Source organism: Ischnura elegans, chromosome 3, assembly GCF_921293095.1.
Source record: "Ischnura elegans chromosome 3, ioIscEleg1.1, whole genome shotgun sequence".
NCBI classification, from domain to species: Eukaryota; Metazoa; Arthropoda; class Insecta; order Odonata; family Coenagrionidae; genus Ischnura; species Ischnura elegans.
In genome coordinates, this window is record NC_060248.1 from 123,358,711 (window position 1) to 123,382,027 (window position 23,317).

The window sequence follows — 23,317 nt, forward strand, 5'->3', positions numbered from 1 at the left end:
TACGTATATCCAGGAAATCACCTGAGTGGTGTCCACAGCCCCAGAGTACTTGCCCTGGAGAGAACAAGAGATAGGATCGACCCATGTCTTAGCAACCGGCCAGAAACCAGTTGATTGCACCCAATGCTGTGCACATGCAGAAATGAGGCTGATCCACTTACCGAAGAGCGTCGGGAGATACGGCTTAATATCCTTCGGGCGCTATCTCTATGCGTAGGCTGGACACTCTCTGAGTCGACCACTGTCGACCGGTCTCCTGTCTACTCTCTCTCTGTCTGTCCTCCGTTTCCCCGTCCTCACATACGCATATTCGCTCGCCTCTCTCCCCAGACTCGCCTCCTGGCTGACGCATCGTTACCTGGGCTCTCCCGGCCAGCCCACCGACCTATCCAGGAGGGGAGGGGGGTTTTGGTGGGAGGTGGGTGTGTAGGTAGGGGAAGGATTATTTGGGAAGGGGAGGGGTGGTTGCCTGAACCATGACTCCGCACGCCCAGCGAAGGGAATACGGGGAAAATGGGAGAGTGAGTCACCGTGGAACCGGCCGGTTAAGGCAAGCCCAGTGGAGTTTTCAGGGTGAACGTTACACTCTTTCCGATAATGCCATGTATTGCTTCGACAACCGAACGAATCGGAGACACACAGCGGGTAGGACTCGGCAGCTGTTAATTGGTTGCGATTTCCTTTCAATGCAAGCATGAGCACAAGAGAACCATCCTCTTCCAGCCATTGAACGACGTCTCTAAACCCTACATGTAAAACAAAGACATCATTTTTCTTTGGTAAATTACAAATGTCATAGTTATCATCTAAAATATCTTTTAAAATATTTCCATCATTATCCTAATTCCGCACCACCTTAATTTTACTTTACCGCACACTGGTGCGGTCGAAATTAGACTACGGCTCATTCGTGTATGCGTCCGCACGCGAGACGTATTTGAAAGCACTTAATTCAGTGCACAACGCAGGTCTGCGACTATGCACTGGGGCGTTTAGGACCAGCCCGATTCCCAGTATATATACCGACGCAGGCGAGCCTCCTCTATGCTACCGAAGGACCTGGCTTCTTTGTAGCTACGTTTCCAAAATTTTAGCAATGACGAGTCACCCATGTTATAGTTTACTTTTTAAACCCCGTTTTATTAATGTTTTTAACCGAAGGACTAAAGCAACCAGACCAGTAAGCGTTCGTTTTAACGATTTTATTCGCGGATGCGAATTCACGCTACCTGAAGTGTATCCTGTTTCATTCTCGGAACACCCCCCTTGGATTACTCCCACTCCGGTGGTGAATATTCTTTCACGATCTCGACCGAAGTCTTCCACAACTCCCTCGGAGTACCAGCGTTTGTTTGCCATGTTCCGATGGAATCACCCCAACCTTACCCCCGTTTACACTGACGGTTCGAAAGATAACTCTGCTTGTGCATGTGCAGTGGTCTCCCCTATCCACGGGAACATCAGAGCAAAGCTTCACCCGATGTGCAGTGTGTACACGGCGGAGCTTTATGCCATAAGGACAGCTCTAGAAGCCCTAGATGACCACGGCGGCTCCTTTGTGATATGCACTGACTCCAGGAGCTCGCTACAAGCCATCTCTGGCTTCTCACCCGTGCACCCGATCGTGCAAGAAATACACTCTCTCCTGGTGACCCTTTCGAGAAAGGGTTTGAATATCCATTTTCTGTGGGTACCGGGACATGAGGGGATAGCCGGGAATGAGATAGCAGACGCTATGGCCAAGGAAGCTCTGAATAACGAAGTTCTAGTCTCAACGCTGGTTCCCCACGAGGACTTACGAGCATCTCTAAGAAACGTGGTATTTGGAAAATGGAGGGAGTCATGGAGGATTCTAAATAATAACAAGCTCCGTGGCATCAAGGACACGGTAGCAGCGTGGCCCTCCTCAGCTCGTAGTAATCGGAGAGAGGAAGTAGTACTTACACGATTGAGGATAGGGCACAGCCCCCTGACCCATGCGTATCTCTTTACTGAAGAGAAGGAACCTCCCCAATGTGGGGATTGTAAATGTCCATTAAGTATTAGACACATCATGCTAGATTGTGTTAAGTACCGCGAAGCGCGAAGGCGAAATAATCTAGGGGGAGACCTAAAAACCCTTTTAGGAGACCACCCTACCAACTTAATCTGTACATTTCGGTTTCTCAGAGAAATAAACATTTTTAATAAAGTCTAATTATGTACACTTTCAACGAAGACATCAGATGCATTAGATTACTTTATACATAACAATTGTAATTAAATAGCACAGTAGTGGTGCAAAATGACCTTGCCGTCGACGCACCCTAAATCCAAACACTACTACTACTCCATCATTATCAGAAGCGTAATAAGGATCCATGACTTCAATAATAAAACCATAAGTAAACCCTTAATTGGTCGCACCCTGAAACCAACGTAATTGGTCGCGTCGGGTTATTGTGACCCGTGTTGAGTTTTCTACATCTACGTAATACCCTGCGAGCCACCTCTAGGGTGTTTGGCAGGGTGTGATCAACCATTAGCATGCAATTGGATTCCCACAGGCACAGTCCAAAAAACGTTACGCATACTTAAATATTATATACCACATGCTGTTAGAAATAATAATTTTTGCGATTTATAATCTTTTGCCAGAATATTTGCTTTATTTACTGCTAACCTCTCTGTAAGTTGTTCGAATAAGGTTAATACAATTTTATTATTAAATTTGAAGTTGGATACACAATAAAAACATCATATCGACGGTCACGAGGAAATAATTGGTAAACAAATTTTACAGGGTAATTTCAAACTTCAGCGACTTAGCAACAATCGTCTAACCTTTAGAAATTAAAAAAAAATTGTTGCAATAAATATAATTCGCTCCAAGTCTCACTAGAAGCTAGTAACTTTAGCCGATATCTTCATTATCCACTTCATATTCTGGCAGTGGAATTCTGGAATTCAAAACAGCTATAATTTAACACGGCATGGTGCAATACAACATGTGACTAGAATGCAGGTGTGTACATATTATGGTAGAATTTCAAATTATGAAGCATCAATACTTCAATGCCATTTCAATATTTGAATTGAAACTATTTAGAAGAATAGTCGTAAGACTATCATACCAATGGTGCATCATTATGTTGTGTAGTATTGCGGAGCAAACAATTGCCTTAGATGCCTTCTCAGGGGTGTAATGCAAAGTTAGGTCTTTTAATAAGCATCTCCCCTTGCTTTTAAAATGCCGAAGACCCTTTCTATTTTATTTCTTGTATGGCAGTGGGCCATGGTGAATCTGTGTGCCTGAGTTCCCTCCTCAGCTTCTGGCAGTGGAGTGATCAACCGTGGCTCTAATGCATACCCAGAATCTCCTGCAGACGTTAAAATATTTAACCATCACTAAATAGAACTTATGTTAGCTGTTTGATTATTATGCTAGCTTTGAAAACAAGTATGTTGATCACTATTAAACGCACCTATCAAAAAGTACCCTCCATCTGTACTTCTCATTATGTTCTTCACGTGGCAGAAGTTCCATGTGAATTGGTCGTGTACGGGCCCAGGGTATGTGACCACATTTGTTATTATCATTCTATCATCACACGTCTGGAATTTTTCAAAGAGAGTTACTTGAAATTTATATTAACCTAATTACTTAAAATTACTGTGAAGACCAATGGCATAGATGTTTGTCAAGGAAATATAATGGTATCAATGTGAATTTCTCACCATTTGTGTGTTTAGGGAAAATTAGCCTTTTCTATTCCTGTAACCCTCTGAAAAAGTGGCGAATGAGATATGAGTACAGTTAATTAACCCAACTACCTAAGGAAATCGAGCATTAGGTTTAAATCTGAAAACGAAATAACTGAAGAGTTAATAAAAGTAGAGAGAGTCACTTTTTCAATACATCGTAATGAATGTATCGTACCTTTCTAGCATTGCTGCCATTTAATTTTCTATTTGGGGGAATTTAATCCAATGGTGTAGGCGGTCACAGATACTCGAAGTCACTTTAGTGACACACCTGCTTACATTGGGTTGGCTCAGTGCCATCAAAACGTTCTGCCCCTCTTTGGTAGGACCCATCCCTTCCAGGAAACCCCAAGGCAACTAGCACCTACGTGTATGAATATAAGTAAAAGGACTGGAGTGATCCTTAAGTGCTCTCTTTTCCAAGCGGAGCAATCGCCTTTCTCTCAAATAAATTTCCCGCGCGATTTGTAAAAAGTAACCGACTGGCTATGTCCGCTATCTCAGTTGAACAAATTGAGTGCGACCATCCGCGAGTTTTTCTTTTGAAATGGGTGAAAACGTTTTTGGTGTAGGCCTTCACATTTTTTATGAATTTGACGATTGAAAAGAAATTTCAACTAAAATACAGTCAAACAGATGTTGAAGGGGAACGACTGTTCTGAAGAAGTTAAGGCCCACCACACACGTTCCGGCCCGGCCTCAAGGCCCGGCCTCAAGGCCTGGCCTCGAGGCCGGCCTTGAGGCCTGGACTGCGCAGTTTGGCCGCCTCCCACACACGTTCAGTTTGGCCTCAAGGCCCGGACTGTACAGTCCGGGCCTTGAGGCCAAACTGAACGTGTGTGGCGATGCCTTGAGGCGGATCGTCGGCCGGACGGCCGGATGGGAATCCAATGAGGTCCGGCCTCAAGGCCAAGCGAAACGGAGTCGGAACGGAGTGTGAAGGGTGAATCCTGCAGTTCTAGACACTTGTTTTCCCCCTCCCACCACATTTTCAACCCTCTCGCATCTACTGTTTGTAAAAAAAAAAAGCGAGACGCCATAGTTTGAGGAGCTCTATCGTCTAGATGAGGCAATCAATTTCAATGCAACGAAAAGCTACGAAAGGGAATTTATTTCTACGTTGCATCATCTACGTAAAAAAATTTCCGCCCCATATTGTTTTCTGTAATTTTTTTTTATAAAAAAGTACCCGTTTTTTGCGCCTAAAATCAAGTTTCCCAACTTTGAGCGCTTGGTAGTCCCGTAGTTTTCGATCCAATAACTTGGGATTTTTATATAAGATAGCCAAATCTATTATTAACACGTTGCATACAGATGGCGAGAATTCTTGTCATTTTTTTTCCCGAACGTTCCGGACGGATGACGAAGATTCTCGTCATTTAGGCGCGTCAACCTAAATAGTTTTAAAGCGTACAATGCGTAGTTGTTAGTACGTTTTCAATTGTTGTTCGTTATTCATAATGAATTGATGCATCATTAAGTTTGCTTGGGTAAAGTTATATTCTAAACATTAGCTTTTTAACCATGTTTAAAACAAAGGCATTACGCCCTAATAGGCACATATTTCCAATCTCAACACATCCACCCAGAATTCCTAGGAATTTAAATACCCCGGTACGCAACGTGTTAACAATTTGCAGAAATTTAATTTTTGATACCACGAAAATTGATAGATTTGTTGTAAACAACGCTAATATTTACTAACTTTGAAACCAAAGGATCAATTGAAAATTTATTGGCATTGTTTTGTGCTGTAGAATGTGAGCAATGTAATTACATAGATCATACACGTTAAATGTCAGCAGTATATTCAATAGTGTTTGATATTTATTCTTGTTTTGAGATCTGATTGTTAAAATGGAGCGTAATCAGCATCCTTGTTTATTCAAAAGCATAATAGCAACATACATAGCAACATGCATAGCAACATGGATACATATTCATAAGAAAATCTATTTGATGAACGTATCATCAAAGCTGTCTTGTTGTTGATGGTGTAGTGTGCCTGTTGGCGTTGTAGTGAATTGTGAAGGATTTTGTGAAATACTTTAGGTGAAGCATGTCTTTCTGGTCAAGGGATTGCCTACTTCAGTTCATAGAGAAATACCGGGGCCACGGAAGTATCTGGAAAATTAAAGCCAAAGAATACCGCAACAGGGACATGAGGGAGGCAGCTTATCAGGATTTATTGAATTTTATGAAAAAGATTGACCCGCAAGCAACTAAGGACAGTGTTGTTAAAAAAATAAACAACTTACGGAGTTCATACAGAAAAGAGCTGAAAAAAATTAAATGTTCACAAAAATCGGGGATGGGAACTGAGGACGCGTACGTTCCGAAACTATGGTACTTCAACGAGCTGAACTTCCTACGAGATCAAGAGGAGGCAATGGAAGGTGTATCAAACCTTGATGGAAGTGATCAGGTACGCATACAATTAAATTATAATTATTATACTATTCAATAATTACTCATAGATCAATGTTTGCAATGTCTTGACGCAGGCACAGATGGTTTCTAACATATGACTTTATTTTCGTACTTTCTAATTAGTAAATTATTACATAACCTCAGATTTAAGATATGTTATTAGTCTTAATGCACGTATCTATCCTGCCACTCCACGGCTCCTTCGTCGTTGAAGTATTTCACGAATCTTTCCCTTACATCTTTCGCTTTATCACTTTTTGACCGATTAGATCCAGGTGCCAAACTTTTGTTCGGATCCATTCGAGGTCCTGCAGTAAATGTACCTGTTTCCAAATCTTCATTGTCCAACCAGTCAGAAGGGCTGTATTCTTTAGGTATTTTGTTGCGAAGGTAATTGTGTAAATAGCAGCAAGCAACAGTAACACTCTCTACCTTGTCTAAATTTATGAAGGAAATAGGTTTTTGTAAAACTCCGAATCTTTCTGCGAGTATACCAAACACACTTTCAACCACGCGTCGTCCTCTTGACAAGCGATAGTTATAAATTTTTCGCCTTTTGTCAGTGATTTTGCTGTTAAAAGGCTTCATAAGATCTTCACGAAGCGGGAAAGCATCGTCTGCGATGAACACATATGGAAGAGTGACTCCGTCAACAACGTCTTCTTTTGGCACATTAAGGCGTCCATTATTAAGAACTCTGTAAATGTCTATCATTTCAAAAACTCCACCATCAGATACGCGGCCATTGCATCCAAAGTTAAAGTAAAGTATTTCATAGTTCGCATTAACTAATGCCAGGAGTATCTGGCTATGAAAATTTTTGTAATTGTAGAAAAAAGACCCGCATCCTGGAGGTGGTGTTATTGCAATATGTTTGCCATCAATTGCCCCCAAACAATTTGGAAAGTTCCACTTCAGTTCAAACCCTTTGGCCACTATCCTCCATTCCTCTTCTGATTTTGGACACTGAAAAAATAGTGCATGATAAAAATAGCATTAGAAGTAAGCCAATATTAAATGATTTTGTGGAACTTAACATATATGTTGGGTTTCAGGAAGAACTGAGTATTGATGTGACATCTGAGCAGAATACATGTTCTCCGCCCACCACTCAGGTGTCGTCAGCCCAACGCTTTGCCCAGCAGGCTGATAACTTGAGCTTCTCTGAGTCAACACCATCTGGGCCTTCAGGAGCTGTAACTTCCAAGCCATTTAAGCGAGCTAAACCCCTAACGCCAACTGACCAACTTTTGGTTACTGTGGGCCAAAGATTAAAGGAGGTCAAGAAAGAAGACCAGTTTGATCTGTACGGAAAGCATGTTGCCCAAAAACTTCGTCTACTTATTCCTGAACAGCGAATCTTTGCACAGAAACTGATGAATGATGCTCTGTTTGAAGCAGAATTAGGATCACTCCATAGAAATGCTTCAATAAATACCGGTTTCCCTTTGGAATATGACCCTCCATCACATTCATCAGATCACAGTTTCCAGTCGCAAATATCCGTCCAACAACATCAAACTAATTCTAACTACCGATCAACATCTGAGGAGCAGCAATCTTTTTTTGATACATTATAGAACCAAGTTTATTACACCCATTTACAATAACTTTTTCTTATATTTTTTTATAATTTAAAATATTGGCCCTAAGTACTTAACATTACCAAGGACAGTAATACGGGTCAATTTATGTTTGAAGTGTTTGTAAACAGCTCTGCATTTGTATTTCCATCGGTTGTTCAATAGAAATTGACTTCAAATTGCGTACATTGCATTAAGAGTCAAGTAAAGTGAGTACCTATACACGAGTTGAACGTATAAATAGGCTAATAATTTGAAGACAACACGGGAGATAGAAAATTTTGTTCATATAGAAGTTATACTATGTATAGCGTAATAACTCATGTAATATATATATATTACTTTAACAGGTGTGCCCACTTATTTTGCTTGACTCTCACAATCAGTTATTTTATTTATTTACCTTACAGAAGTCCTTTAGTGCTTTTGCTAATGCCAAGCAAGTCTCTGGTATAATTTGTCCCAAAGATTGAGGGGAAATTCTAGTAGTGAACTTCAAATCTTCCAGTGTCCTGCCTGTAGCCAAATATCGCAATGTTGCTGTTAACTTTTCGTGAGGCGTTATAGCTTGCCTCATAACAGTGTCTTGCTTGGCAATAAAAGGTGTAACCATTCTTAATAACTCCAGGTAAGTTGGTTCGTCCATTCTTAAATAGTTCTTCCAATCTTTCGGATAACACTGAAGTTCGGTTAATAAATTAACATGAGTAAACTTTTTCCTTTCAAGCCACGACTTCGCCCACATGCTTCTCTTGCGCTTTTTCCTTTTCGCTAGAACACACACTATCACTGCAATTGCCTCAATCTCTTCAATAGTTGACATGTCGAGCACAAAAGGTACACCTTCGAACAGAGCTACCGCGCGACTGGTTTGCGTGGGGGGTGAACACGACTCCGGCCAAACAATGAGGTCCGGCCTCAAGGCCCCTTGGCCTTGAGGCCGGGCCTCATTGGATTCCCATCCGGCCGTCCGGCCGACAATCCGCCTCAAGGCATCGCCACACACGTTCAGTTTGGCCTCAAGGCCCGGACTGTACAGTCCGGGCCTTGAGGCCGGGCCGGAACGTGTGTGGTGGGCCTAAGAAGGAACTTCTTTTCGGAGAAGTATTGAAAAACGCAGAGAAATCGCAGTGAAAAGTAATCCTTACACTCAATTTTATGTGGAAAAATAGTAAAAAAATACAAAATGATGTCAAAAGTAAGGAATATATTATATCGCAGGACAACTACTATGAAAGCAGAAATTAAGGAGAACAAGAGACTGTTCAATGAAAGAATAGATGTGCGAGATTTCCCCTTACAAGATGAGCACAGCAAGCAGTGTGCTGGTAAAAAATACATCACAATAAATACCACACTTATAATGTTAAAAGTACAAAAGCGGCTCTTGACAGATTCATTAAAAAATCTGCATTAGAAGTTGGTGGCTACTAGCAAAAAATATAAAAATATGAGCGTTACACAATTCTGAGGACTGAGACCTTCTTAGGTTACAATTCCTCATTGTATAAACATGGACCCTTGTAAGAGTAAAATCCACGCAAACATGAAACTAGTAATAAGTAAGCTAAATGTAAGTAAGTAAAATGTTGTACTTAAGTCTCGGTGAAGCAGTACTCAGATATGGTTTAACGATCTGGGGCTCCACAAATAAAACCCTGTTGAGAAAGGTGGAAAAAATCCAAAACAATATGGTATTACAATTGGATCCAAGAGAAAGAAATGTCTTTAAAATTTACAAAAATCTAAACATGCTTCCAATACGCGATTTATTACACTACATATTAATAACGGACAACTATTTTAACAATAGCTACAAAACTGTAAGAAATGTAACACACGATATAGGACTCCGAAGTACTAGAATATATAATGTACCTAGTTTCATCAACGCTCACGGGAAAAGAACCTTGGAACACGTAGTTCCTAAATTGTTTAATACGCTACCACAAAATTTGCAATCAATAGAAAATATTTCTCTACTAAAAACGCGTCTGAGACATTGGTTACTAGAGAAATATAATGATACCGATATATGAGAATTATGTTTGCTTATGTGATAATACATTTATTTCTTTGTCTTGTAGGTATGTTAAAAATATGTTATGTTATGTACACATGTTAAAAATTTAATGACATTATACTACTAAAAATGTTAAACATTGTTTTGTTAAAAACTAATCAAAATTTATGGTTTAAACATGTATAAAGAAAGATACATATATTTTGTCTTTATTTTGTCACATATATAATTTCTTTCTTCCAATACGAGAAATATCTCAAATGCAAACACGTTATATATTAAAAAAAAAATTTAATACATATATTCCTATAATGTTAATGTGTATTTATGTATGTACTCTTGCTCCCTAATAATTTTATAATATGTTTTTGGCAATAGTGGAAACATTATTAGTGAGAATTCATGTTTGCTAATGTGATAATACATTTCTTTTCTTTTTTGCTTAAAGTTATAACCTTTTCTGCTACCATTTCTAATCTCTGCCATTAAATTTCTTATATTATAAAAAAGTCTATTGTTAAAACATTTTATTACATTATATTGCTAAAAATTTTAAACATTGTTTTGTTAAAAATTAACCTAAATTTATGGTTTATACATGTATAAAGAAAGATACATATACTTTGTCTTTATTTTGTCATATATATTTTTTCTTTCTTCCAATACAAGAAATAACTCCAATGCAATCACGTTATATATATAAAAAAAATATTTGATACATATATTCCTGTAATGTTAATGTGTATTTATGTATGTACTCTTGCTTCCTAATAATTTTATAATATGTTTTTGGTAATAGTGGAAACATTATGAGATACACAATTTTAAAAGACAATGTACGACCACGAATAAAAAAAAACTAATAGGCACCTGCTGACAAGCCTTGAAAGGCTTAGCGGGACCTAGACTTTTTTTTCACATTGTATTTTCTTGTAAATGACATTTCATCTTTGATTAATGTTATAAGTTTTTGTAAAATTTCTAATCTCTGCAATAAATATTATTATTAAAAAAAAAAAAAAAAAATAAAAATAATGCTGGAGTTATAAATGAAAAAGAAAACAACTAAAGAAGTTTTGCTAAGCAATACTTGTGGGTGTAAAACTGAAGAAATAATCATTCAGAGAAAATATGTCAAGTACAAAGGTAAAAAGCCTTATGAAAGTAAATAAAAAATTGCAATTTATTAAGAAAAAGTATGGTGAAAAGTGAGAACTTTACAGCTTATAAAATTTAATAATGCACTGTGGTTCTATTATTCGGTGTATTTTTTACTCGAAAGCGGGCTTTAATCTAAAAAAACCTTTTCGAATAACCCTATCAAAAAAGCATCAAGTTATCTTTTATCTTCTGACACCTTTATTTTATTTTTTCAATAATTTTATTACTCAGAGTATGTTGTAAATAAAGCAGCCAATGAAAACGTACAATTTTATAACGGCAAAAAAACTTTGGTTCAAGTACTCATGAGTCTTTTTTGACCACGCCTTTCTTATACGCTTCACGACGGACACGAGCGTTGCGGGGGGCTCCATGCGCTCGGGGCCCACGGCAATCGCCGACCTAGCCAGACCGCCCCTGATTGGCATTACCTTGAAGCCGGCCACGGAAAAGGAGCAGCAGATGGGTTTGGTGGCTGCCTGAAAACCCGAGTCCTCTGGATTGACAGTAATACGCTAGGTACATAGTGACTACTACAACCCCATGAGGGAGTAGTGTAGAGAACTGCCATCCAGAGGACTGCCTGGTGCAACGATGCTACGATGCAACTTAACATACACAAATTTAACGGTGTCTTAAAAACACATGAGATTTGCTGCTCAGTCACTAAACCAAACCTGGATGAAGTGAGAAGCCTAACATGCATTGAATGTGCTCCAAGTGAAAAATGTAAGCATTTTAACATTGGAAAAATTCAAATAGAATTTCAAGACGTCAGTGATAATATACAATTATTTACCTTGTCGCACTGGAAGTTCTGCTTCTCGAATCCTTTGTAAATGTTTATGTATGCTTGGATTTAAATTATACGCGGCAGTTACTGATATTTCACACTTATTTCTCTACGTAGGATATTTTAACGTGGCACATTTATTTGCGAGCGATTTTCCCGTAATGTCGAACGGAATTCCGGGATCTTTTTATTTTATGTAAATAAATGACTGCGCATTTTGTCAAAACTAATGGATACAGTACGGTGCAGACCTAGATTAGGCCAAGTTATCATTATGTTTGACATATTTATTATTAAATACTATTGTTTATTATTACTGAATGTTGAGTTGGCTGCGTTTATAGACGTCACTTTGAATTAGAGTAGGTCTATTTTTTTGTAGGGCATTATATTTAATACTTCAACATTTCACTCTGCACTTCTTTTTGTATTTGAATTCCTGACTAAATTTTATTTATTTTTTATTCTATGAATAGTCAAATTATGTCCAATAACAAATAAAACAAATTATCTATGGGATTCTATTTAAACGGCTTTTGTTTTTTTGTGAGTGAACACATAGTATGCTTCTTTTGTCTTGTCCGTAGACATTTATATCATGTCCGTGGGTAGATAAATCATGTCCGTAGACGACAGAAAAGTAAAAAAGCAGCGTATATATTACTGACGATCTCTGCCACTGACGTCAATAGAATGTTTGAATCAAAATCTGTATTTACATAATTTTGGTTTATATGTAAACAAAAATTAAATTTTTTAAAAATTTGCCTGTAGAATATGTACGTTTTTGGGAGATTGACCCATGGTGACGTCTCTTGACAACTGTTTCACCGGCAATCCAGCTGTCGTCTGAGGTTTACGACTGCATCGCGACGAAAACCTTCGAACTAACACGACTAAGTTCACTTCGTAAATAGTTAAGTTAAATAGTTTGCAACATTGCAAAAGATTAATTTAAATCGTTAATCTCAATTATGCTCATGATTATATCGCCAATATGAAATGTAAATGTTACTTTAAAAACATTATTTGTGTAGTTCGCTGTTGTGTTGCACTTGATATATTTTTTTGTGTATTTTATTCTATTTTACAGCTGCTGTGTTGAAAAAAATACCCTCTTCCCGCCTCGAAATTGCAGAAAAGACTGTGGGTGTGGTTGAAAAGTGCTCCCTACAGGAGGTGATTAATATAGAAGAAAAAATAACATATGAGAAGAAGGAGTATGATGTACCACTTCCGTCAGTAAATTTTCCTTTTCATAGATTTCTACGTTTGTTCATACATTCTGTTTCTCGGACATTAATTTCGTTTAGTTTTCTATTGGTTATGAAATGGATCTCGGTGGAGGGAAGACGATATGTCTTCATTCTTCATTTTACACAATATTTTAATCATCAAATGCCGTTTTTTGACCAACTAGAAGAGTTTGTGCTTGGATCATGTTGAATTGAAGGAAATAGATTTTATTGACCTGGAGAGGTTTTTTTGACCTTCTAAGTGACGTCTTTTTGACCATCTAAATAATGTTTTTTTGACCATCTAAATGACGTTTTTTGACCTCTTTTTAACCATCCAGAAGAGGTCGTGGTTTGGTTTAGGTGGAGAGAAGGAAATAGGCATTATTGACCTGGGATTAAGAGGTTTTTTTGACCGTCTCAATGACGTCTTTTTGACTTTCGTGTACTCATCGGGAGTGGACGGTACATTGCAATGATATTGATCATTTTCATTGGATTACATTGAAACATGCACTTAATTGGAATGACATGCAAAAATCACTGAATCTCAAAATTTCCCAGGTAGTAACATTTCCGAAAATTTCTTGATGAGATATTATTATTTAAAAATGTATTGATACGGAAGATATTGATTTAGAAAATGTGTTGATATGGTTAAATTTTGGGATTCAGCTCAAATCACAGCAGAGAACAAATGGTTAGAAATATTTCATCATTTTGAAACAAACCATGTTGCATAAAATAATGCACTAAAAATTGTGGAGTATGCATTGTCCCTACCAAGAACTTGCTGCGACTGAACGCTTTTTTCTGTGATAAATCACAATTAAGTGTTGAGACTTAGAATGCCATATAATGTGTGAAAGATAATTTAACGAGTTCATGTGAAAAAATTCATTACCTTGTAAACAACGACAGCAATCTGCTATAAAATTCACTCGAATTAGAAAGATGAGAAATAATAAGATAATACTTAACATAATTGTAATGTATTCTATTTGTAAAATGTACTTGCGTTGAAATAAAAACCGAATTTTGAAGCGAGAACGCCGGGTCAATGGTGTCCCGTTTTTCGAATCTTAAAATCTGGTGGCCTTATTTTTTCACGGAAAAATTCGCCGTAGGTTTTCTTTCCCGTATCTCAAAAATGGAAAGATTTTCCTGTATACGTTATGGGCCGAAAAAAGGTTTTTTTCTTGATTAAATTTGCCCTGTGCGGGAAAGTTGCGAAATGATATCAGGATTTCGCACATCAATTTTTTTTTCAAATCGGATAATATTAACCACTTTAAAATTTTGGGAAAAATCAGGCTGATTTCAAAATCAAACTGTTATGAAGACTAATTTTATGCAAATATGAGATAATGAATAATATTAGAGTGGATACGTGTAGAGTATCGTTTCGAAAATTCCATTTACAATATTACAGGCTTTTAACTTTAAGCATGAGAAACGTCAGTTGAGTCAAAATTTCAAAGCAGTTAAGGTTCAAGTCATTTTAATGGTAAGACAATAAAATCTGCAGTTCCATTTATCAGGGGTATACAGCCTAAAAATAGCCTACTGGACAAGAGCGAATCAGAAATAGTCCCGAATCGCAGTACATCTTCATCTACATCATTGAGGTTCTGGAGAGGGCGTCAGTTACCCTTCCCGCGGTTGGAAAGTGAAGCCAGGGGGGCGCGGCACTTTAGCCCGTCCGCCATATTCCTTTATCTCGGGTGAAGCAGAAATACATGGGTCCTTATGGGATATTCGTCAAAGGAAACTCAATATTTTCCCTGATGACAGCCGAAAAAAGCCGTTCCCACTGATGAGCGAAGATCATTTTTTGAATATCAAAGCGGAAAAAACGCATATTTTTTTGATGAAATAGACGAGTCAACCACGGTGTGAAAAATTAAAAATATGACGCAGGACAACTCACTTGCGAAAATTGCAATCAATTTTCAGCTGCAAGCTTGAAAATAACTAATTAATTCATGTGAAACACAAAAAATACAACTGTTGATATTCTCAGCAGATTTTTTAAACCAGATTTAGTTACGAAAACAAGGAAAACGGGATGAATGGACGAGAGAAGAATGTGAGGTTACTGAGCGCTTAAATTATATTCACGTTTAATCGCTTTCGCGTGCATTTAAAGATTTTATTTGACAAATCATTCGTCAAAAATATACGTAAATCGTGATAAGAGTCAAAAGAATACCCTGCGAGCCACCTCTAGGGTGCTTGGCAGAGGGTGATTTTCACCAGCATGCAATCGGATTCTCGCATGCGCACCACAACGGTCCAAAAAACGTCACGCATGCTCACAAATTATACTAACATATGATGTTATAAATAATAATAAAATTAAGAAACATGCATTAAGTTTTACATAGGTTAGTAGACTACACTACAAGTCATCTAATATATTTAGGTGTTCTATCGCTGCCGTTATAATATCTTATTGATGGTGTAAAAAAAGACATTCTTAATCTGTCTATTGTAAAGTCTGTAGCGATGGCTACGCTAAATAACACACTTCGGTTATCTGCGGAGAGGCGTTTATTGTGACTTCAATACAGAACTGAACTGGGTAGCCCAGATGGCTAGCTTATATACATGCGGCGAATATTCTGGAACGCCGCGCCGGAACTTCCTCGAACCTTCTAGAATTCCTGAAAAGATATCGGAAAAAATACCGGCCGGCGCCAGGACTCGAACGCGCGCCGTCCGATTAGTAGGCGGACACTTATCCACTGGTCCAACTCTACATTGTGGCGGACGATGCGCCACACTACTCCCCCCCTTGGAGGAGAGACAGAGTGTTGGCAACAAAACGTTCTGGAGGACGGACGGCGCGGCCGGAGCGAGTGGTGGTATCTGGTGACGGAGTAGGCGGAGGGTCCTCCTCAAGAAGATGGGCTGGCTTGAGACGGTCGATTGATATAGTGGCTGGTTTGCCATTGATGTACAGGGTATACGTCTTCTCACCGCGGCTGAGGACAGGATATGGTCCCGCGTAAGGTGGTTGCAGGGCTGGCCGCAAAGCGTCTTGGCGGACAAAGACCTGGGAGGATGTGGCCAAGTCCTTGTGGATGAAGACACGCTGCGATGAGATGTGGCGTGACGCAGGGGTCGGACGCAGCTGGCTAATGTGGTTACGCAGCTGAGAAACAAGATCCTGGGAGTCCAGAAAATTGGAGTGGAGCTCCTGATATCAGGACCTTGAAGTAGAGCATTGAGAGGGGCCTGTGTGGATGCGGCGTGTGGTATGTGCTGTCGATAAAAATTCAGCATACCGAGGAATCTCCGAAGGTCCTTTATGGTCTTCGGTGGAGGGAAGTTGTTGATAGCAGCTACCTTGTCAGGTAACGGCGAGCATCCGTCAGCGCTCACGTGAAAGCCCAGAAATGTGACCTTGGAAGATCCTAGGACACACTTAGCTGAGTTGACGATGACACCGTAGTCAGAAAGGCGCTGAAATAATATCCGCAGGTGTTGATGATGCTCTTCCTGCGACCGGGAAAATACTAAGATGTCATCTATGTAAGGAAAGCAAAAATTTAGGCCTTCGAGAGCTTCGTCGATGAAGCGCTGCCATGTTTTGGCGGCATTTCGAAGTCCAAATGGCATAAATAGGAATTCAAAAAGGCCGAAGGGTGTAATTATGGCTGTCTTCTCTATGTCTTCGGGAGCCATTGGAATTTGAGTGAAGGCCTTGGCACAGTCGATAACACTGAAGATGTTGCACCCCTGAAGAGCGTGGGAGAAATCCTTCAGATGGCGGACGGGGTAGCGGTCCGGTATCGTACGTGCGTTGAGAGCCCTGTAGTCACCACAAGGTCGCCAGCTACTATCCTTCTTGCGAACCATGTGTAGTGGTGAGGCGTAAGGGCTGTGTGAACGACGAGCAGTGCCTTCGCGTACTAGTAGCTCGAATTCTGCCTGTGCATCTCGGAGTCGATCCGGGGCTAGACGGCGGGCACGGTGGTAGATCGGCGGTCCAGGTTGTAGGCGTATGTGGTGCTTGGTATGATGGTGGATCTCCCGAGGAGTCCCTGATGGCCGCGTGATATCAGGAAATTCGGCCAGGAGGTCGTGGTAGGATGAAGAGCCCGACAGAGCGCGCACGCTGTCCTGGTAAGTTCGACCTCGATGACCCGATGTAGAATGGCCAGTGATTGCGTCGATGAGCTGAGCAGTGGCCATGTTAGGAATGAGTTGAAAGTGGGTTAAGAAATCTGCTCCGATGATAGGCTCGGTAACGTCGGCAACGATGAATCTCCAAAGGAAGTCACGCGGGAGGCCGAACTGAAGGCGTAGAAGTAAAGTACCATAAGTACGGATCCTACTGTCATTGGCTGCGGAGAGCTCGTAGTCAGTGCAGGTTCGTTGTTCGGTGCATAATTTTACAGGGTAGATTGAGAGATCCGATCCTGTGTCTACGAGGAAACGCCGCTGGGAGAGGCGGTCGGTGACGAAGAGGCGGCAGCCTGTGATAGAACGACTCATAGCCGCCGTTACGAGTCGCTGTTGGAGTTTACCGGATTCACTGCATTTGCGGTGCATGGCTGGATGCAACGTCTGGCTTCGGCTCCACATTTGCGATGGTAGTAACACATCTCAGGCTGAGCGGGGCGCGGCGCGGGTAGAGATCTGCTCCAAGTCCGTGAGTACGGAGGTTTTTTCAGATGAGCTTGTATATCTTCGAGCTGCTTATAGAGTTTCTCAACCCGTTGGGCCAATGACGAAACATCGTTGGTATGGCGTACTGCATGGATGGCGGGTGCAGTTGGAGGCGGAGCCACGGCGACGATGCGGTCGGCCATATTTGCAAGTTCATCAAGAGGCATTGAAGTAACTTGCGTTTGCAGGATGGCTTGAGCGTTGGCCGGAAGACGTTGCAACCATAATGTGCGGAGGAAAGAATCCTCCACAAGGGTGGTGCTGATGAGAGACCGCATGCGTCGTAATAGTTGCGAAGGCTTGGTATCACCGAGCTCTTCTGCTGTGAGGAGTTGCCGCACCCGTTGATCCTCGGAGGGAGAGACGCGCTGTATCAATAGGTTTTTCAGCGTTAGGTAACGATTCTCGGCCGGAGGATTCACGATAAGATCGCTTATTTCACTGGCAAAACGATGGTCTAGGTTTCCCACGACGTAATCGTATTTAGTCTTGTCCGAGGTGATGTTGGCCAAAGAAAATTGTGCTTCGACTTGGGCGAACCATATTTCAGGCTGAGCTGGCCAGAAAGGAGGCAGTTTCGGAGTGACGCGGTAGACGGCAGCAGTGTCGACGCCGTAGGATGATGGAGACGGTGAGGCTTGCTGCGATGACAGCGTTGTTTGCTGCTGTTGTTGCTGCAGAGCCTGCTGGTGCTGTTCTTGAAGGAGCGCTAGCTGTTGGCTGTGGTTCGTTTGGTGTTCGGCGAGTTGCTGCTGGAGTCCCGCGATTTGAGCCTGCAGTTTGGCGAGTTGATCTGCGTCTGCCATGGTCGCGTGTTGTCGGGGTCACCACTATAGCGATGGCTACGCTAAATAACACACTTCGGTTATCTGCGGAGAGGCGTTTATTGTGACTTCAATACAGAACTGAACTGGGTAGCCCAGATGGCTAGCTTGTATACATGCGGCGAATATTCTGGAACGCCGCGCCGGCCCCGCACGGGGGGAGGAGAGTTATCTCTTCCTTTGGGGAGCCGCGCCCCCACGGACCCGAGCCCACCGAGGAGAAAAGCTCGTTAAAAAACCCCGTCGCTCGCTTGGATAGTGTCCAGACAGCATGTGACTCTGCTGCTCTGAGTAGCCGTAAGATCTGGCGTCCAGAATCACCCACGTGTTTGCCGTGCGTGGAGACCCGTACGTGGGGGAGAAGGGGATCCTGGTGGGTGAGCTCTCCGGCACCCAGCTGGGCGTCGGATACCCGGTATGGGCCGGAGTTCAACACCCCACTTCGGCCCTGGATTCCCCGCAAAACGGGCGGCCGAGAAGAGCCCAGCTCGGTCAATCGGCTCCTGGCGGCTGGGGAGCTTGGCGGCTCCTTCCGAGCGTACGCCAGGACGGGTTAGTGCTGGAGATATGGGGGTCTCCGTAGGGCGGCTGAAGGCGTGTGGGTTCGGAGGGCCCCCGCGCTGGAGGTTCTAACCCGAAAGAGACCCCCTTTCGAAGGTTCCTATGTCCCTTGGGTAGCCCTGGCGACCACACCGAATCTCGGTGTGGCGTCCCGAATGTGTGGCTCCGTGGTGGGTGGGGAGCCCAGGGGATGAAATATAACGTAGCATGGAGTCTGAAATTCTTCCTCCACCAAAGAGATCCCGCCCGGACACGGGCGGAGGAGAACAGTTATTCGAAAGAGCAAAACGGTTTCTCTCATTGAAATGCTCCAAGGACGGCGAAAATTTGAAAAAGGTTTCTCCCTTCTTCATTAAAAAAGCACTTCAAGCCATCATTCCAGGAGAGCCAAACTCAGTAAAGAAACTTAGAGATGGTTCCCTATTAATCGAAACAGCCAATAACGTACAAGCCGAAAAATTGTTAAAAGTAGAAAAGTTGCACGATATACCAATCAATGTCGAGATCCACCGTACTCTAAATACATCTAGGGGTGTGATCAGCCACTACGACCTACTATATGTCGAACCAGACGAAATTAAGAAGGAGATGGCTTCCCAGGGTGTCATTGATTGTCGACGACTTACAACGAAGCGTAACGGTGAAGTGATTAATACTACCTCGGTAATCCTCACGTTCGGTTTGGATAAAATCCCGAGCAAAGTCTACCTAGGCTATGAATCGGTACCTGTGAGACCTTTCTTTCCCAACCCGATGCGTTGCTTTCAATGCCAAAAATTCGGCCACATCGCACCGCGATGTGAGGGCAAGAACACCTGCCCGCGCTGTGGCAAGGACAAGCATGACGGTGAGAAATGTTCATCGGAGCCTTACTGCGTCAACTGCGAGGGCACGCATCCATCGTACTCCCGAGATTGTCCCGTCATGAAAGATGAAAGGAGGATAATGGAAATAAAGACCCTGGAAAGAATCCCCTACTCCGAGGCACGAATGAAATACCGGTCACAGATGGCCCCAACATTTTCAAAATCGTATTCGCAAATAGTCGCAACCACCACTAAAAAAACTACATGTACCATCTCTACTCAGACTTATAATGATTTTCGCATTGAGAGCACGAAGATGCCCACACGAGAACAAAAAAAAACAGAAAAGCAAATTAATAAAGTCACAGACAGGAAAAGTCATTCTAAGGCGGTTTCCCCTAAGAAAAACCCAAAATCTACTTCTGAGGATGCTGGGAATAAGCGGGATAAAACACCCCCACCCACATCCTCTAAAGATGCACAATATGATGCCATGGAAGAAGACCTCTGTGTCTCGGACACAGAAGTGTTCCAGGCCAGGATAAAGCAGAGGAAACAGCGGTTAAAACGTTGATCCTCCGCTCACTGTGTACATACGTACATTTCCAGATTTTAACCTATTTATTTATTTATTTTAACAATTTAAACCATGAATTTTATTCTACAATGGAATATGAATGGTTTTTATAGGCACAAGGAGGAGCTGGTTGTTTTAATTAGAGACTATAACCCCGTCTGCATATGCCTGCAAGAGACGCATTTTAAGCTGACAGACAAGACCGTCTTAAAAGGTTTTAAATTTTTTAGACTTGACGACACCAGTGGTCAGCGAGCCCAGGGTGGAGTGGCAATTGCTATTCGGGAGGCCCTATACACCTCACGAGTGCAATTGGACACTCCGCTGCAGGCAATTGCAGTGACAGTACACGCACCCGAGGCAATTACTCTCTGCAACGTATATCTGCCGGAAGGTGCACCTGTGAGTCGAGTTAATTTAGAATCCCTCGTTCGTCAGTTACCTCGGCCCTATGTTTTAATGGGTGACTTCAACGCACACGACACCCTATGGGGTAGCTCAAGAACTCAGTGCAATCAAAGGGGACACATAGTCACAAATTTTATCAATGACCTTAACTTGTTTTTACTAAACACCGGTGAAAAAACTCGATTCAACAGCTTCAACGGTACCTTCTCGTGTATCGACTTAAGTATTACGACAGGTGGCCTAATGCCTAGGCTTGAGTGGTCCGTACATAAAGATTTATGCGGTAGCGACCACTACCCTATTTTAATTACTAAAGGTGGCGGTTTTATCCACCGTCCGACTCAACCAAGCAATTGGGTTGTCCGCAAGGCCAATTGGTCTCTTTTTAAAAGAAATTTTTATTTTAACCACGACGACAATGTGAATGGTGTGGGGAACATAAAAGTACTCACAGATAACATTCTAGAAGCCGCAAATTCCACCGTACCCCGTTCTAAATGCAAATCTCACAGCCCCACAGTTCCTTGGTGGAACGAGGAGTGCGCAAAAGCTATACAGGTGCGAAAGAGGGCACTCCGAATCTTTAGCAAATATCCTACGGCGACAAATCTCACCGCCTTCCGGCGCCTCAGAGCGAAAGCTCGGCAAGTGGTTAAGGAGGCCAAGAAAGCTTCGTGGGAGGAGTTTGTGTGTTCTATAAACCACAGGACTCCCATATCCAACATCTGGAGGAAGATTAAAAGCATCTCTGGCTCTAACCACAACCCTGCAATTTCATCCCTGAAGGAGACTGACCGAGTTCTGACGACACCTCCCGAAATAAGCGAGTGCTTTGGACGTCGACTTGCGGAGACGAGTCGTAACGGCAGCTACGACGAACCATTTAGAACACTGAAAGAGCAGAATGAGACGATACCTCTTACCTTTAACCCGAGAGACTCTGGCGAGGTTTACAACGACCCCTTTTCTCTGTGGGAGTTGACCTCCGCCATCCTCGAATCCCGTGACGGCTCACCAGGAATAGATAAGGTGCATAACGCTTTTCTAAGAAATCTTCCCAAAGAAGCACTCCCCCATATGCTGCGATCCCTTAACCAAATTTGGTCAGAGGGTAGTTTTCCAGACCCTTGGAGGGAGTCCATAGTCGTACCCATCCTTAAACAAGGAAAAGATGGATCGGACCCAAACAACTATAGACCGATATCTCTCACCAGCTGCGTATGCAAGGTGATGGAAAGAATGGTCAACCGTCGTCTCGTTTGGTGGTTGGAGCGGCGGAACCTTCTTTCGGATATCCAGTGCGGCTTTCGACGGGGTAGGTCAACCTCCGACCATCTCGTCAGGACTGACAGTTTCATTCAGGAAGCATTTCTCTTGCGGCAAAACGTAATTGGCGTGTTCTTCGACTTAGAGAAAGCGTATGACCGTGTTTGGCGGTACAAAATTCTGAAGACACTTGATAAATGGGGATTTAAAGGAAATCTACCTATTTTCATTAAAAACTTTCTGTATGCCCGAGTTTTTAAAGTTAGAATAGGTGAATATCTATCTACCTTATATCCACAAGAAAATGGAGTACCCCAGGGGTCCGTACTGAGCGTGACCCTATTTGCCATTGCGATAAACGATGTGACCGAGTGTATCCGCTCCCCAGTTATGGGCTCATTGTTTGTTGATGACCTCGCTATTTTCTGCAGGTCATCAAAATTAACGAATGCCTCTAGGCTGATCCAGCTGACTCTGAATAAGCTCTCCGTTTGGTCTCAGAGGAATGGATTCCGTTTCTCTACTGAGAAAACGAAATGCATTCACTTTTACCGAGGACGGGGTGTACAAGCCCCACCGTCCCTATATCTCAATGGTAATGAGCTTCCTTACGTTGAGAACGCCCGATTTCTGGGTATGACATTGGACCGGCGCCTGAATTGGCGCGAACATTTCCGAGCTCTAAGAGACAAATGCTTCAAAGTTCTGAACATTTTACGGTTTCTGTCACATTCGACATGGGGCGCGGATCGTACCTCAATGCTTATGCTGTATCGAGCATTAGTACGTTCAAGGCTAGACTACGGATCGATTGTGTACTCATCCGCCCGTGAGACCTACATGAAACCGCTCTCGACGGTTCATAATACGGGACTGCGTTTAGCAACCGGTGCCTTCAGGACCTCCCCTGTCTTGAGCATTTACGCCGATACAGGAGAGCCTCCCCTAGTCAATCGCAGAGTGACGTTGATGTGCAATTATGCCACAAAAATTTTATCCGCGCCGAACCACCCCTGTTTTAACATTATTTCTCACCCACTGCTTTTAGACCTTTTTAACCGAAAGACAAGATCCACTAAACCTCTAAGTGTTCGCTTCAGAAACCTAATCGCAGAACGCAATTTTACCTTGCCCGCCACGTACCCCACTGGGTACAGCAACGTGCCGCCGTGGTTAATTCCCCGGCCAGCTTTGAGACTTGATCTTACTCGCTGCTCTAAATCTACTAC

General features: G+C 42.1%; 1 protein-coding gene across 1 annotated transcript; it reads right to left on the reverse strand.

Annotated features, from left to right (window-relative positions):
• Positions 1 to 17,480: 17,480 nt before the first annotated feature.
• Positions 17,481 to 18,452, reverse strand: LOC124155270. The gene has a single exon (XM_046528989.1). It carries the CDS (start codon positions 18,450 to 18,452, stop codon positions 17,481 to 17,483), a length of 972 nt encoding a protein of 323 aa, XP_046384945.1.
• Between the last annotated feature and the right edge of the window lie 4,865 nt (positions 18,453 to 23,317).

Excerpts from the sequence above, each read along its gene's own strand:
- LOC124155270 (XM_046528989.1), bottom strand. The coding sequence starts at position 18,452 with ATGGCAGACGCAGATCAACTCGCCAAACTGCAGGCTCAAATCGCGGGA.